The sequence below is a fragment of the Zosterops lateralis genome, assembly GCF_965231275.1.
Source record: "Zosterops lateralis genome assembly, chromosome: 1".
Lineage (NCBI taxonomy): Eukaryota > Metazoa > Chordata > Aves > Passeriformes > Zosteropidae > Zosterops > Zosterops lateralis.
In genome coordinates this window covers 139781844-139800173 of record NC_139762.1, presented here as the reverse complement: position 1 = coordinate 139800173, position 18330 = coordinate 139781844, and the positions used below count along the sequence as shown (strand labels likewise).

General features: G+C 41.5%; 1 protein-coding gene across 1 annotated transcript in view; it reads left to right on the top strand.

The window, feature by feature from the left end:
• CCN4 (cellular communication network factor 4) overlaps positions 1 to 16212 on the top strand; it is a 35553-nt gene extending 19341 nt beyond the window's left edge. The window contains exons 2-5 of the mRNA XM_083856133.1: positions 7874 to 8153; positions 12615 to 12872; positions 14822 to 15015; positions 15895 to 16212. Coding sequence (XP_083712259.1) covers positions 7874 to 8153; positions 12615 to 12872; positions 14822 to 15015; positions 15895 to 16194 — 1032 coding nt within the window. The 3' untranslated portion in view covers positions 16195 to 16212. The remainder of the gene's footprint in view (positions 1 to 7873; positions 8154 to 12614; positions 12873 to 14821; positions 15016 to 15894) is intronic.
• Positions 16213 to 18330: the final 2118 nt, after the last annotated feature.

Here is an 18330-nt window from a genome sequence, read left to right as displayed (position 1 = left end):
TGTCTGAGAAATCTCCTGCACCTTTCTACAACACCTTGAAAAGCCTGGAGTTTCTTTGTTCTCTCTCTTTAGTACTTAATAGCCTAGGTGGGCTTTTTTGGCTCTTGGCCCAATGAGAGTCTTTGAGTTACATTCTCAGAGTCTGATCCACCCTTCTGTGCTGGCTCCAAGCCAATCCCTGTCAGAAGGGTTTTGAAGTTTCCAGGTAAACTTCCTAATATGTCTAAAGGTAAACTCAAACTCCTTCTGGATTTGGAAACACCTGCTGGGGGTGTGGGGTGCATGACTACAAGATAACACATATTACTTGAAGCTGGATCATCATGTTCTGCAGTCAGACTCTGAATTAGTTACAGATCCTCCTCAAGCATGCAGAAGTCTGGCATCTTCTATTGGCCCTAGAGATGTTACTGACCTGTCTTCCATCTGTATTCTCTGTCTAGCAGATCTCACAACATACAATGAGCCACAGGTACCAAAATACGCCACATTTGGCACAAAATATCCTTTTCTGATAGGACTCTGTATCTGGAAATGCTGCTGTTTATTCAGACAAGTTGTAGGCTCCACCTGTTTTTTACTTAACCACAGGGATGTAGGAGTGCAAAGACTGCTCATCTTTCATTGACAATCTTGAGGTGGCTTTGAAATAATGAAGCAACACTGTATTAAATGGCAGCTATGTTTTTTGGATGGACCCATGCGTGCCATGTGTTCCAAAGGGGCCATTAAAGCAGCAGCAGCAGCAGCTTCTTTTTCCTTCTGTTACCTTGAAATCTGCCAGCTACAAAACCAGATTTATGGTATGTTTCCTGCTATCAAATAAAATAATAATAATCTGTCAAATAGCTTATGTTTGGCTGAGCTTGTGATAGGAGATGGGATGGTCCTGAAAAATAGAATTCCTTTGCATTATATGCACCATTTAACAAATAGATCAGTTTTTATTCCCTGAGCTAGAAGCAGACTTGATTGCAAATTCCCAGATACATCATTTGAAGTGAAAGTTCAAGACTCTAATCCAGGAAATTAAGTGATCTATTGATATCTCACCAAGACCAGATTCTTTTCCATATTTCATCTAAATAAACTTATTAACATAACAATTGCAAAATGGGAGTGCTTAATATGGGTTTCAAGGAGGAAGAAACTTTGATAATCAGAAAATAAAGTTGGACCAACCCAGAAATTCAGAGCTAGAGAGAAATAGTTGTGGAAATTTAATATGGAGGGAAAATTGCTGTTTAAGGGAAATAGGAATGCATAACTTCATCAGTTAATTAGCAGCTCAAGGGAAGAGCAGATATTAGGTCAAGCAAATTGTTTCAGACTAGAGAATTTAAATAACATTAAAATTTAAAACTGAAAAAGTATTTTAAGTCAAAATTTTCTGCATTGGAACAGAAACAGAAAATTCAGGATACGTGAAAATGCAAATTTATATTTTGTATTTAAAAATCATCAAAACAAAGATGATTTTGAAGAATTTAATGAAATCTGCATTGTTCTTACCATGGGGAAAAAACTCCATCAAAAACAAACACACAAATAAGTGGAGTTTTAAAATTTTTCTTTACTTTTAATGCACAGCATGGAATAATGTCTCTGAGAGGGTAAGAAGCTGAAAAGTATCTTCCTTTTGATTTCAAAGCCATGAATGAAAAGGAGATAGGCAAATGCAGAACAAGGCCACTTGTAAAGTAAACCCTGTGCCAAAGCAGTCTGCTCTTGTCTGGCAGCTGGAACTGATCCTGCTTTTGCCACCCAGCTCTTGGCTGATACAGCCAGATCTTGTACTCTACAGCTTTAGGATGGTTTCAAACTCTGTGATCTTGGATGGTCCACATGCATTTTCCTTTTCTTAAAACTGAACTCTGCTGCTTGTACCTCCTGGAGACATTTCTCATTGCTCCTCCAGATGTTCCCTGTTACTTTGCAAACTCCAGTTCAAGCTTGTTTCAGGGGATGAGCTCATTGCAGCACAAGACATTAAAATGCTCTTAGAGCACAGAAATTGTGCTGTTTAATATCTCTATTTGTGGAGGCAGTGGTGACAGTGTCAATTTGTGTTAATGATGCCTAAACATTTTTAGGTCACCCTATTCTAAGTAAGTGCTTCTGCTGGGGCAACAGTTACAAAACATCAGGTTGCTTTCTAACAGGGAAGGGTTTTTTTTCTCCCCAAATACTCCATAGAAAAATATGAAGAAAATGGGAGGTCACACTGAGTTTGCCAGTATAAGCAAATTTTTGGCAAAGAGATGAATGTATGTAATCTTTACTCTGTAATTGTCTAAACTGAGTTAGAAAAGACTATTCCAAACATCTGTCTACATTCTTCCCACAGATACATTTCCCAAAATAAAGTTATGGGAAGCTGATTGCTCATCATTCATGGATCCACAGACATATAATGGTTGCCTCACTGGGGATATTTTATTTTCTTAGGCTATTGAATGTTTTGCTTCATGCAGAACGTTCCTTTCTGCTCAACCTACCTTACACAGCAAGAATAAATCCAGCTGGCACCTGACATCTTTAAAACTGTCTTATATTTCCTGGGTTCAGAATCTGTTATTTCACAGTATGTCCAGGAGATTTCATGTCTGGGATCAATTTCAATGAGGTATCTAGAACCTTACTCATGGGGAAGATGAGCCCTGCATAATCATATTTTCCTCTGACCACTAAATTACATGCCCTGGAGAATCTGATTTATATCTCTGTCCTGATGCTACTTGTCCCTAGCATTAGCTTGTGAGAGTTTATGAGCATTCATGGGGACTTAGGGATTTGTTGCAAGAGTTTAACAGTGAGGAAGTCCTGATGGTACTGTGATTACTGCTGATCTCCCTGTAAGAACTGGCTGTCTGTTAACCCATCTGGTTTGGGTATAATAATAATTCAAATATTCAGAAATATTCAGCACAGAAGTTTCAGCTGAGCAAAATCAAGAGCAAACTTCTACCCTGAGGGCCTGATTTAAGCCCACTGATGTAAGCCAGGTCCTGTTTTACATTGCCATCTCTCTGACAAGCATTATGAGTTTTTAACTTGTGTCAGTTCTGGGATGAAACTAAGCAATCCCTATGCTTGCCCAGAAATACAGCTGACGGATGGAAGGGTATGTGGCTTTATTTAATGGATTGTTTGTATTTCGTCTTTTCATTTTTTACTTACTTATTGGGCTCCAGATGCTCTGTTCCCCTGGGAATGTGCTACATCAGGTTAGTGTTAAAAACTCTGGGAATGTGCGTGAGTTTCCTGGGGTGCCTTTAAAACAATTTTGGATAATGGGAATGCTTAGGGTGGTTCTTGGAGCTGCAATTGACTCTACAGGCATTTCTGCTTGTTCTGTCTCAATAGTTCAGCCAGTAGGTGGAACCAGGGGAAAGCAGATGTGCTTTATGTACAAGTGCTCAGCCTTTTCCTAGGAGATGCATCCCAAAGTGTCTGCATAAAATTGCATTTTTAACTTCAGTGTTCTTGTTTAGAACAGTCAAATTCCTAATCTGGAGTTTCTTCTAAACAATGCAGGACAATGTTAGACTTTGTAGTACAGAGAATGTTTTAAAATTTCCGCATTAATCATTTCCACTTGCGAATATGTCAGAGATAGAGAACGGGATAATCCAGATCACATCGTATCCCTCCGTCAACATCTGGCATTTGTTCAGAAAGGCAGAATCAGAAATGTAGGTTAAAAATATTTCTTTAATGTGTTCTACTGTGAGAAATTAAATGTAGTCCACTCAACAACATATATCCTGCAAAACACAGCTTGGGCAGCTCTGACTGAAATAAAAAGTTCCCCTTTGAGGCTAAACTGCCACCAAGGAGAATATAGTGGAAGCTGATAAAGTCGTAAGGTTTCTGCTACTATGGAGCCACTTCTTCAGTTCTCTTGGCAGCCAGAGGAATCCAATTTAGATGTCACCATCCTGTCTGAACATTTCCCATCAATAAACTGTAAGGGAAGAACAGAGCTTCTCCCTACCTTCACCAAGCTGATGAGAAAAATACTTGAAAGAAGTTTTAAGAATAAGATCTTGCAGCACTGAAACAATACAGTAAATACACATTAATGTATTTTTAAACATCTGTAAAATCTGGAAGCAAAGGAGTATATTGTGATGCTTTGCTGCTTTAAAACAAAGCTAGAGGCTTCTCCTGTATTGTGTAACAGTGCTGCAATAAATCTGCCTAGCTTGTAGTTTAGGCTGTATACACTGGTTTCAACACCATAGCTTGGTTCTTCCAGTTTTCAAAACTAAAACATACTCACAATTGCAGAATTTTTCAACAGATTGAAAATACATGTTGACAGTAGGAAGAATGTTCTGCTAAAATGCTGCTATCCACTTTGTATCTTGAAACTTGGTAGTGAAACTCCTGGCTATTAAGAATCCTGAGTTTGTGGCTATGGCAGACAGTGGGTAATTTTTTTATTTTCTCCTTCTCTTCTCTTCTCTTCTCTTCTCTTCTCTTCTCTTCTCTTCTCTTCTCTTCTCTTCTCTTCTCTTCTCTTCTCTTCTCTTCTCTTCTCTTCTCTTCTCTTCTCTTCTCTTCTCTTCTCTTCTCTTCTCTCTCTCCTCTCCTCTTCTCTAACCTCTGTGAAGACAGAAATTAGCTGGAAATTGTTGCTAGCAATCTGCTCTGCAGACGCAAAAAGAAAATAATTTTGGAGCTTGCCAAGCATAAATCAGGAGTGACTTTAATAGAGAGTTATCAGGCATAGCAGGGTGAGAAAACCTTCATCTTGTTTTAATGAGAATGGGCTTGTATCTTCAAAAGCAGAAAAATTAGAACTCATTAATAATTTTTGTGGAATATTTTTTCCTTGGCACACAAGATAAAAAATCTGCAGACTCCAAGATTCAAGAATAATTAAATGAAACAGGTTAATTACCAGTACTTGGGAAAATTAATTTCCTAACAGGCATATTCTTTTACCTTTCTGACATTTTAAAATAAGCTTGACAAATCCCCATTTCTATGACTTTTGGTGTTCATTTCCTCTTTGCTTTTATTTCAGATTTCTTACAAAATCATTGTCCTCCTAAATATTATATTGATCCTAAATACATGATTCTTGAAATCTTAAATTACATGGGTGAAATTGCTTGTTTGGTGTTATTTTTTAGTGAAGTGGGTTGTTTGAGTTTTTTCTAGTTTTTTAAAAGTTGTTTTGTTTTTTTCTGGCCATTGGGGAAGGCTCTTACAGTGTGACTTCTTGTTGATAGCACTTGTGGAAAGCATTAGTCATGATGATTTATTTAACCAACATACTCATTAAAATGGAAGGGTCTGTTTTTTAAAATGTTCTGGGACATTGAAATAGTAGGGCTGAATTGACTATTCCAAAGAGACTTAGGTATTCCAGTGATAAGAGCTGACCATGGAAATGGGAAACCCAATAATTTTAAAAATCTACAGAATGTTTTTCATGGTAAAACCCAGGAGTGACAGTACTTTGATGCCTATCCACACTGACTGTCTGAAGATGCTCAGGTAGCCCACAGTGTGCCCATCCAACGGACTCAGCCACACCACATTGCACAATTCAGGCAGCACATCCAAGCACAGTTCCTCACTGTGAGGACACTGGAAAGGCTTCCCTGGCCAGCTCAGGTGTCAGACCCAGAGGAAGGGCTGTTGAATAATTTGCTCTAAATTCCTGTCTATCACAAGGCACCAAATGTCTCCCAGCTATTCTGTGCTTTACAAGAATTCAGCCTCAGCCCTTCACATCTTAACTAAACCCACAGGAGTATGAGGGCTCCTCTTTGCTGTGTGTGTTGGCTCACAGACGCTTTCATATCTGCACAGGGAGAAGCTTGCTCATGTTTACAATAGAAACAAGGGAAGGTGAAGGCATTTACTTAAGGGTTGGGCTGTGGCAATGAGCTCTTTAAATAGCTGTGTGACTTTTGTATGTACATCTGGATCTGATTATTAAGCACTTTTTTTTAATGATAAGCAACAAAATAAATAGGTTTATTGCACTTGAAGAGGCCTCTCTTCTCAAGTGGAGATTATTGCACCTACTCAAATGATTGTGAGTGGAATGAAAAATCCTGTGATTAAATGGCCAGGGCTTTTCATCAACCTGAATGTTCCTCCTTTAACAACTCTAACAGCATCAAGGAGCCTTAAAGTGGGAGTAAATTATATTAGTATGTCTTAGTTTAAACAAGAGTTTAAAGGTGTTTCTAAGCCAACTTTAAGGCCAACTGTTTGTAAAGGAGGTCATAATGGAATTGGGAATTATGCCCAGAGCAAACACGTTGTCTATTTGGCAGTGATTAGTAATGTGTTCACAATTTAGTATTTCTAAATATAGGATAACCAGTTACCAAGATATTTAAATACACTTTCAGGTACAACAGTAGCTGGCTTCGAAAGGTACTTTAATAAAATCTGAGCCTGCTAACAAAAAATCTGTAACAGACACTAGAGGGTCTTTGCAGAGATATTCTGATGAATAGCTTGCCAGCTGTGGGTTCCTAGCTTTTTTGCCACAACCTCTTGGGTGAGGCATTTTTTTTCATGGACAGTTTTTGGAAAGCCTTTTGTTTGAGACATCTCAAACTGCAAAGAGGATAAAATGCTGTAGATATAAACTACAGTACGGGGAAGGCAGCAATGGATGGAATTGCCTTAGCAATTTCTGGAGTCTGAATTTCCTTGTCCAAAGTTTTTAGGGTTTCACTCATATTTTTTGCAGCACTAGAAGGGTCTTCTAGACCACATGTGCCCAAGCAGTGCCATGTTCCTTCTGCTGTTGACACCATGTGAATAACTCCATTTGTTTCTGTCCCTGAGATACTGTGCCCTGCTGAACTCCCATGTACAGCACAGGTTTTCTGTGGAATGATACTCTTAGAAAAATTAAAACTTTGTTTTGCCACTTGCCTGATTTGCACCCTTCCTTCCCACAAGCATGGCTGGTGCTGTTAAATGTCATCCAGAGTTTGTTGTCTAGGGTTTTGAGAGCTCAGAATGCAATGAACCTCTACCTTCTCTGGGTTTTGACATGAACTACGACATCCCAGTACTCCATGATCTCAGTAACAGTGACCTGGAATCCCATCACTGTGTTACATGAAATCCCTTTTCTACCTCGATTAACCTTGATCAGGTTTTTTTATCTGATTATCAAATTTTGAATTGACTTGCAGACTGGTTCACTGAAGTTTTTTTTTCATTCCTTAGACCTGAGGGGATTTTAACTGAGGACTAAGCAGTGCAGAGTTTGCAGCCTCCTGTGAAAAATGAGGTTCATTTTCTCAGTAAATTTTAAGAGATAGATTTAGTAAAAAATTAAGACAATTAGGAGATAAAAAAAGCAAAGTATTGGTGGCCAAGTGACTTGGCATTGAGCCAAGTCCCCTCTGCTATATCAGAGACATTCTTTAAATAGCCTTTCTATTGCATTAGTTTGATGAATATTCATAGTTTTCCATAAACTAGTTTCCATATTCCAGGAACTGTTTTGCATGGTCCCTTTTTGGGTTCGCCTTTTTAGAGCCTGTGTGTTTCGTGGCTGTGTTTTCATTATCACCTCCAGCTTGGGCCTTGGTCCATACTTTCTTCAGGTGGTAGATGCTGATAGTTGGTATATCAATAGCAGAGTCTTCTTTATATGTTCACTGGATGTTATCCCAACCAGACAGTTTAAGCATCCTACATCAACTACTACTGCTATGCCTAATTTTCTAAAAGCAGAAATAAAAAACTTATATCCTATATCCTTACCACAATGTTATTAACCATATAGCACACATCTTGTGAAAAGCCAACTTTATAACACACATTTATAACACCCGCATTTCCCTTTAACGCTCTCCAAGCCATGTCTCTTTCCTTGCAGGTCACTGCCCAGACGTCCCTCGCCATGCCCAGCCCTGTCCCGGCCACGACGGAGACCTACACGCGGCGCCAGTACTGCCAGTGGCCGTGCCAGTGCCCACGGGCCCCACCGCGCTGCCCGCCCGGCGTCAGCCTGGTGACGGACGGCTGTGAGTGCTGCAAGGCCTGCGCCCGGCAGCGCGGGCAGAGCTGCACCGAGGCCGACACCTGCGACTTCCACCGCGGCCTCTACTGCGACTACAGCGGAGACACACCGAGGTACGAAATAGGAGTGTGTGCACGTAAGTCATGTACATCTATTTTTGGCTTTAGATGCGCGCCGGCGGCGCCCGTCGGTCCGAGCAAAGGGTTGAGATTTGTCTCATTTTCGATACCTTGGCTGCAGGCTTAGCAGCTCCTCCAGGCGTCATCTTCCATTGCCTTGTAGCTGTCTTTGTTCTTGGGGCAGGTGGCTGGGTGAGAAATGATGTCTGAATTCCTGCCCTTTGATTTGGCTGCAGCCAAGAGCAAAGACTGACCAGCATTTGAAAGTCTCCATAGGTGTAAATAGATTATTCTTTACTCCCTGTAACAGGAGGCGGTGCTGTAGTGGGTTGGGGGTGAAGGAAGGATGGGCAGGCAGCTGGATTTAAAGACAAGCAATATGGGCCCCTACATGAAAACCATAACATTAAGAGGACACTTTTGACTAATTCCCTATAGGGGATACCTTGAAATTATAGCAATACCCTGTCGAATACCCTGTCAAGATAGTCAGGAATGAATCATCTCCTATCAGAGCTTGTCAGGTCTCAGGTTTTATGGTTTTCTTTCTGCCCGAGATTCCAAGGCTGGTGGTTCTGATGAGCTCAAGGGAATGTTTTTCCCTCTCTGACCTCTGAAGGTTCTGAGTCTGAGTCTGCTCGGCACGAGAATGAATGGAGTCTCACGGCCTTGGTTTTCTTGGTTTCTTGTGTTCTTTATTAATTCTTATCTTACAAATTTTGTGTCTGGCCAAGGTGTTCACAGCAGCTCGGACATGATGTGACTCCCCCTGTGATGGGATGTCACTCTGCTTTTGTTCAGATAACTACGTGTCTCTTCTTTACAGTTCTGTGCCAATGCCTAACACTATACAAGAAGGGTCATTTCTACTTTGACCCAATTCTATCAAACTACTTTGTGCACACGTCACTGCAGAAAATGGATGCCAAGAGTGAAGAAGAAGGACTCAGGTTCCACCCTAATTCCACCATCTTGTCTCCTTGCATCTACATTCTAAAAATCCCTAAACTACAAAACTTTCTATCTCGTGATAACTACACTACTGTCTGTTACACATTTATGACTTGCAATTGTTCTCTGCTTGGAAGTTTTTTCACTTCCATGGACCAAAATCAAAGACTGTGTCTTTCTGGGCTCTGTTCCAGGCAAATCCTCCTGCACGCAGACCCCAGACTCTCTTTTTCAGGTCCCAGGCCTCTCTACCAAGGTCTGTGACCTGCCAGGGCACCCAGAGGGATGCCCTGGACTCCAACAGTCAGGAACAAACTGAGGTTTACGCCTTAATTTAACAATGGTTACAGTTACATTAGCTGTCATGAGGCAGAAGGAAATCTCCTTGCCTTTCAACACAAACTCTTGAATTCCATAACACTGGAATGCTTTTCAAGAAGTGCAAAAAAGAAATTAGGTAGTGTTCTATGTATTAAGAGTATATTCACTTGTTCTGAATTCCAGAACATGATGGAGAATCTGATCCACTCGTAAAAGTCAGAAATTGTTGAAAATCATTACTCTAGGAATGATTAAAAGTGAAAGGATTATGAGCACAACCACACAGATTGTTGATTGGAAAGGCTGATTTTTAGTAAGTTATTAGAACATATGATCATGGCTTTAGGTTCATAAACAGGAAAAAGCCATTTAAATAAAGGGGATTCTGGGCTGGAACATCAAAACAAATAATCTAAGAGAAAATGTAGGGGTGAAAGGAAACCTGGAGGAGAACTGACTGTGAGATGGACTGATAGGATAACTGATCCACAGAAGAGGAAAATGCTCCCAAACTGTGGGCTTCAATAAACCTAGAATATGAGAAAGAGGTTGGCAAGGGACAGGTCTGAGGAGTTAAGAAGTTCAGGGTAAGCTGGCAGATTCTCACAGAAGTGATATGAGGCATTGGTCTTCCTCAGCAGAAGGGTGAGAAGTCTAGTAAGAAAGGACCTTGGCTTTGCACTGGCTCAGGCACAAGGAAAAAAAAAAAGCAAGCATCAAGCATGCAAAAAGTGCAGTCTAACCAGATTTTTTTAGGATACAGCAAAATAACAACAAGAGAAGTTACATGCTAGGACCTGTAAGCTTAAACAGTGATTTTCAAGATTAAAAAAGATTGAGGTTAAGAAAAGAGGATATGAGATCATTTAAATGTATTGTCTGGAGCGTGTGTAGAACATTCATGAGAGGTCTGCAAGAGCAGCTTAGACAAACATTGTCAAGAATGACATCGTTACAGCTGGCTCTGTGCTGGGAGAGGAAAACAGGCTGGATGTTGTCTCAAAGCTATCAGCCTTCATAGGCCTCTTTAAAGGCTCTCATGTTGCTTTGCCTTTGTTTATTTATTTAAATGGTTGTTTTCTTAGTTGGTTATCTTTGGTTTTTGCAGTCCTCCCATGTGTCACACACTGTGCTGAAGGAAGACCGACCCCCAGCTTTCCCAGTCAGGTCTGGGGGGATTCCCAGTCTGTGCTTTTATTTCCCTAGTACCATGACAGTATTCCCCTGTTATGTGACATTTGTGGTTTTTGGTGAGGGGCATTATGGTGTGCACAGCTGAAGGGAACAAGAGGAAGGTCTGTCCATGGTTAGGATGTGAGGCGGATTGTCTCTGAGTGCCAAAGAAACATGTGGCCTTTCCCTTGTTTTCAGCCCCGAGGTAGAGGTACAGGACAGGGTGTGCTGACGTGCCCTTTTCATACCCTGGGCCCCACACAGGCTGCATCACCCCACGCTGAGCCCACCAGCTTCTGTCCTAAACTGGAGACTGAAAGCTTCTGTGAGTGGGAATCCTGTGCTGGGTGTTGGGGACTAACTGCTGTGAAGAATTGCCTTTGCATTCAGATGCTTTCAGCTAGATATAGAGAATCTAGGGGGCAAAGGGCTACAGAAACAATAATTTATGGAAACTAAACACCCTGAAAGAGTTAGGAATATGTGTTGGGAAAGGGGTCAAACTGGGGGAAATTCAGGCTGGAGTCTGGAGTGCCTTGCTGAGGTGTGCCCCAGGATCTAACCTCAGACATCAAATAGGAACCTGCTGGGAGTCACTGCAGCTCTCCTTCTGTTGTTGGCTTTTCTCTGCAGCAAAGCAGGGGCAGCAGGGTGCTGAGCACAGGCCCAAGGTTTGAGGCAAATGTTGTCCATGTGGGGCTGGGAATAGGGATGCTCCTCCAAGTTGCTTTATTTTGATACAGACTCAGTGAGGTTCTTCATGAAGGCATTCAACAGCCCCTTTGTCTGTGTTTGGGGATGCTCTCATGGTGAACCTCTTGGTTTATGAGACCTGCAGGAGACTAAGTCAACATAATCCAGGAGTAATATGCTCATAGGAAAACACCAGGAGATACAGCATTTTTTTTGAACAGTCATAATCTGTGTGCATACCTAGAAGTCTCTCTGAATTCTCAGGCCCAGCTCCAACATTGAGTGATTGCCTTTTTAGTACAAAGATTTAAACATTACAAAAACTGAAGCTGAGCATGAACTGGAGATCCAGATCTGTGCTTGAAATTCCAATAGCTCTCATTTTTGTGCAGAGGAGGGGATTTGTGCTTGATGCTTTCATTCAGCTCAGTCTAAAAATAGGAAGCCCTTGCAGAATTTTAATCGAGCATTTCAATTTGTGTTTTCCTGAAGCAGCTCCATTTCTGACCAGACTCAAAACATAAGCAACCTGGGCAGTGTGTGTGCAGTGCCTCCGTGTGACCAAAGAAGAAACTAAATTTTGAATTTTCCATTGGAAGCCCCTGCTTCCAAATAACTGCCTATAATTTGAAACAAACAAACAAAAAATGCTGCTCTGAGATTCCTGTTCATTGGCAATCAAAAGCCTTAACTTTAAAAAGTATTTTTATATAAAAAATTATACATCAAATATTAATTTTCATGGCTTTATAAAGTGTACTTCATTTTCCAAGAAAACTGCTGTGATATCCTGGATAAGATTCAGTTTCCCAAACAGAGGAATCCAGTGCCATTTATGTGCTCCTTTTGCTATCTTTGTTGTTTGCTATCTTTTTTGTTTGTCCTCCCCTTTTGCTTCAGATATACACAGGTGTTGTGAACAGACGTGTCATATGTGTGATTCCTTGGAGTCCCCTCATGTCTCTGAAAACCTCAAATTTTGCTAAATACCTTTTTAAATTGCTTTGATTTCTCCCCCTGTGAACAATTCCTATCACCATGCTATGAAATGTTTTTGGTTTTTTTTAAGTAAGAATTTGTGGATAGAACTTGTTTTGTTTTCTAACTTACTTTTTCACTGAAACATTAAAAGGTTCTCTTTTTTTGCTGTGATTTAGAATGGAAACAGTTTCCTAGCTGGTGTGACTACACTTGGCACAGCATCAGGCTGAACGCGTCGCTCCTCAGCACTGCCAGCACAGGGATCAGCTTGGTAAAGGAACACATCAGAGCTGTTTGTTGCCAGCAGTATTTTAATGGTGCTCTGTGTGTTTTTTCTCTTTTTTTTCCTTTCTTTTCAGAGATTGTTGGTGTAGGATGTGTCCTCAATGGAGTCAGGTATAAGAACGGGGAGACATTTCAGCCCAACTGCAAATACAACTGCACGTGCATTAATGGGGCCGTGGGCTGTGTTCCCATGTGCACAAACTCACGTCCTCCACTTGTCTGGTGCCCAAACCCAAAGCTGATTAAGATGGCAGGGAAGTGCTGCGAGCAGTGGGTTTGTGATGACTCCAGGAAGATCAGGAAAACATCCCCGCGTCACATCTCCTCTGCAGGTACGGCAGGAATGAGGCAGAGCGCTCCTTTGCCAGCTGGCAGAGTCTACAAGCAAAGTATCAGCTTGTGCTGCCAGATCTGACAGATGTCTCACCTCTGTGAGGGAGACAGAGACTCCCATACAGCACGTGCTGAAGGACAGGACAGGCAAACACCAGTGGAACTCATTAGTAGCAATATGGGTTTGGATGCCCCATCCCTAGAGATGTTCAAGGCCAGGCTGGATGGGACCCTGAGCAACCTGAAACAGTGGGTGCTATCCCTGCCCATGGCAGGGGAGATTGATTGAGATGATCTTTAAGGTCTTTTCTAACCCCAACCATTGCACAATTCTACAAATATAATATTCATCAAACATGCTTGTGCAACCATTCTGTAATTCTGTGTGCCAAAGCCCCCTTTGATGGACATGTCTGATGCAACTTTGAAGATGTCAAAAGTCCTTTTTAATTCTTTATTTTCATTTTTTTTCCTCAGTCTGGACCCTCTGGGAAAGAGAATGGACACAGTTTAATTTAGGACAGAGGCTTTCTGTCCAGGTTATATTGCTATTGTAGTGCAATATTAAAGCCCCTGTATCTTAGGAGTCTCAAACTTACACAACACCTTGAAGGCAGTTATTGTGTGGAAGTTTCACTGTGAGTTGGGCTAACTTGTCTTTGCGGTAGCACAACTTTTCATCAGTTCTGAACTGATGGCATCATTAAACCTTCTGTCCTCACTTTCACTTTTATAGTAATAATCACAGCCCACTGCACAGAGGTGATATAATTTTCATCAAACATGGTCCCAAATGCTTAAGATGGATTCAGCTTGCCATATGTCTTAAATTTATTGTCTAAATGCCCTGTGGCACACTGTAATGATCTTAGCCACATTAGCTCCATGTTTTATACCATCTCACAAAAGCAGAGCTCAAAGAGAGATAGGATTGTTGTAAACAAAGGTTTTGGCTCCTTGGTGGTAAGAGTTTTATCCCAAACCTTGGTCTGTACTTTCATTGCACAAAACAAAGCCTTGGTCTTCATTTGTGAGTTAAAACCACCAGAGTTTAGCCCTCCCTTCTCTGTCCCTGATAGTTCTGAAATGTGGGGTAGGTCCAAATTCAAAACATCTTCTGAAACTGGCCTTCTTGTCCTCATGGCCTGTGTTCCAAAATGGGCAAAACACAGTTTTGCTTTCCTGACTTTTCTCCTGTAAGAAGAAGTCTTAGAGAAGCCAGACTAGCATTTATGACATTTAATATAATAATTAATATAATCATAAATATAGATAATAATATAATATAATAATAAATATAACAGTGAGCAAAATCAGTGTGGCAGTTTCTATCAGAGTTTTGCCTGTGGACTGTCCTATGAGCTGTAAAGCAGTGGGGGCTTTGGCTGAGGCTGGGACAGAACCATAACTGGGGTTGCTGGCTGCTTTCAAAACAGAGCCCACCCTTTCTTCAAATGGCTGCTGAGCTCTCTGAGAGCTATTGAAGCTGTTCTTCCTCCCAGTGAAAGGCTGTGGCTGCTTCCCAAGCCCTCTGCCATCCAGCAGAGACTGTTGACCACTTTCTGCTACAGGGAACCAATTGAATGGGCTCAGAAATAAACCTTCATGGTGAGATCAGATCTCATCCCCTTTCTCCACCCGCTGGCTCCGGCTTCTGTAATTGTTTATATTGTGGTAGCACCTGGGGGTCCCAGACAAGGACCCCCTTGTGTGAGGCTGTGAAGGGGAATAAAGGAATGAGCCCTTGGCCCCAGGGGCTCATGGCAATGGAGAGTCTGACACAAGTAGGTCAGCACAAAGGGGGTGGGATGAGGGAGTTCACAGGAAAACTGAGCCACTTTGCTGTGGTTTAATTATTTGGGTTAGTGGCCTGAATGTGCAATGAGCTGGGTGTTTAATATGTAAAGCTGCCTGGGATGGATAATGTGGGGTTAATCTATGTCCACAGCATACGAGGGAGAGGATGAAGCCTGGCAGAAGAACTGCATTGTGCACACCTCACCCTGGAGTCCCTGCTCCAAGACCTGTGGGCTGGGCATCTCCACCAGGATTTCCAACGACAACGACCAGTGCCGGCTCCTGAAGGAAAGCCGCCTGTGCAACATGAGGCCCTGTGAAGTGGATATAACCCAGCACATCAAGGTGGGGACTCTTTCTTTGTACACCCCTTGAGCTGGACATTGAGTCAGCCTTTCTTTGGCAGCATTCAGGCTTTGTGAGGCTGCATTTGTACTTGGACTTACTGTGCTGCACAGAGTTCCAAAATGTGTCCAGCCTGTGCTGATATAAAAACCTTTCTGTGAAAGTTTCAGCTCCAGCCAAAATGTCCTTGCAAGGAAATCCAAGCCAAGCCAAGCCAAGCCAAGCCAAGCCAAGCCAAGGCAAGCCTGCTGTGCTTGGACAGCCCTGTACTCAGCTGGCAGAAAAGCAGTGCTGCATGTCTGGCCATGGCTATGAACTCTCTTACACAAGTATCCTACTTGCAGCTTTTGGGTTCATATGTCTAAGCATGTAAATCTTTCACACCACCTAGGTCAGGGCTGTAAAAGTCTTCCTAATAGCTACAAGTCTCTTTAAATATAGGAATCATAGAATAGAATAATAGAATCCCTAAAGTTGGAAAAGATGTCCAATATCAGTAAGCCCAACCTTTGACCAAATGCCACCATGCTTGATAAACCACACTGCAAAGTTCCACATCTGTTTATTATTTGAATACTTCCAGAGATGGTAACTCCATCACTTCCCTGGGAAGATTTTTCAAGTACTTAACCACTCTTTAGGTGAAGAATTTTTTCCTGATATCCAACCTGAACCTCTCATGGCAGAGTTTGAATCCATTTCTCTTTGTCTTATCACTGTTTACCTGGTAGAAGAGGCTGAGCCCCCTGTCCCCCTGATTTCCCCTTCCTTTCCACAGCCTTCTTTCAGGTAGCTGTAAAGAGCAAGGTAGGTTTTATGTCTTACTTGTATCAGCACTGAATATTAACCTCTTTGTCTTTGTTTTCTTCTCTGATTTAGCCTGGGAAGAAATGCTTGGCTGTCTACAGGGCAAATGAACCCATGAACTACACCATCTCTGGATGTGTGAGCAAAAGTCCATACAGGCCCAAATACTGTGGGGTCTGCACAGACAACAGGTGCTGCACACCCTACAAGTCCAAGACTATTGAAGTGAGGTTCCAGTGCCCAGATGGAACTGAGTTTTCCTGGAAAATTATGTGGATCAATGCTTGTTTTTGCAACTTGAACTGCAGGAACCCCAATGACATCTTTGCTGACTTGGCTCATTTCTATGATTACTCTGAAATCGCTAATTAAATTGGCTGAATGCTGGAATTGACCCTTTGCTCTGATTTTACAGAGGTTTTAAAATAAAAGGAGAATCTTCATCCATTGCCAATGTGCAATTTGCTTTTTTCCTGAGTTAGGATGTTGATGCCTTGAGAGGCTACCTAGAAGAGAGGCTAGACAGTGTTAAAGGAATAAAGTAGGTATTTTTTTAAAGGCCTTCAAAGGATACACCTTGGGCAGTACAAGAACCCAGCTGAGGCTACACCCAAGATGGACAATGAGTCACACGTTTTCACACTTTTATAAGTTTTGGTCCATTTAATTACTGGAGTTAATTGTTCAATTACAGCTTCAGGTTATGAAGTCCCATCCTCCCAGATTGCTCTCCTCAATTCACTGTTTATGTCTTTGGGGCCTGGTTCTCAGGCTAGAAAGGAATTGTTTTGTCTGATTAAACTGTGAGAACTTGCTAACACTTTATATGAAGTTCAGAGTTATATACTAATGCAGTACAGAATCTGGAAAATATGAAAGCTAAAACTGAAGGCATCAATGTTAAATCTCTTTTTTTTTGCCACACTGCTTTTGAAGAGGCCTTGAACAAACAAGATTTTTAACTCTAATAGATCTTCATCCAATTACAGTAGCCAGAAATTCCTTTATGCACTGATGCTGTGACTGAAATGACAGTTCTGTTGGCATTGTCATTTACTAGGCCAGCAGTTTAATTGCCCATAGGAAAGAACAGTACACTAGCATGACAGCAAAAGTATGGCTGTCATTAGCTTAGACATGAGATTCAGGCATCCTTATTGTCATTTCTTGAATGTTACTGTCTAAGCGGGAAAACTGACCTATATGTCTTATATTCAACATTGGACACCAGGATTTGATGGTCTGACCCTTGCAGCTAAAGTCTATCATCTGCCACACTGAGATCAGTCCTAGAATCACCTGTTATTTTCAGCCAGATTCTACTCCATGGTGAATTTCATGGGAAAAGCCTAGGGAGAAGAACGTTTCTCCTGAAATCTCTGTGTGATGTTTCTCTCACTGCATTAGGCTGGGTCCAAGAACTTTTGTGTCCTGCTCTCCTTGGACTCATCTCAATCTCTTGTCAGGAATTTTTTCATAGTTCTCTACCTTCTCTGATCTTGAATACCCTGACTGAATCCAAAACAGCCACCCCAGAGCTCATGTTTTCAGGATAGGCCATCTAATCCACAGGCGATGTGCTGCTCCTAAGCTATCTCTGCTGATGAAATGTAGAGAGACAGATAAGAGGTGAAGGACAAGACCTCACACACCCTTTTATTCCAACAAAAATAGAAATTCTGTGGCCTGTGCTTTGGAATCACCACCACTTCCTGCTCCCCATGGTGTTACCAGCACAGAGGTGACTCTTCCCACTGCCACCTTGCCAGTGACACAAATCACTGTTTTATGTGACTGGGGGAGAGGAATGGGGATGTGTTAAGTGAAGAAACAGGCATTAGGCTTCACATCAGCTCTGAGAATGTGTGAACGCAGAAGGAGAGGCAGCCCTTGGCATTGCTTGTGGTGCATTAATTCCAGCTGGGCTTAGACTAAACATCAATGTAAACATTTTCTACAGAAGTGGTTTCACATGCAAATGTCAGCTAAGAGAAGAATAAAAACCCCTTCATTAGCTTTCCAGGTAAGAAATTTATCATCACTGAAGTTTTTTTTTTCCAATAAATTGTTAGTACAGCAGCCTTGCCCCATGGCATATTTGCTGTTGCTTCACTTGGGAGAGCAGAATTGTGCTTCTGCATGAACAAGAGAACTGTAGTATCCATTTCAAAAATCCCTGATGGCACAGTAGAACTGCTGAGTGACACATGATCTGGAGATCTGACCAGTACAGGACTGAACTTGGGATTATGTAGTTGTTTATTTTGCTTTACTTTCAGCTGGCAAATTGTCTGTCTTCATCTTGATAACCCAGCAGAAGCTTGATTAATTTCTAGGAGACATAAATTTTTCTGGCTATGATGAATTAAAAGTTCTTGTGAGTGGGCTGAAAATAATGTCATGCCTATGTAAAAACAATTAGAAAAAATGCTGTCTATCTTCAAAAGCTGATAACACCAATAGCATCTTAATTTGTATACAAGGATTTGGCCCATATATTCTTTATAG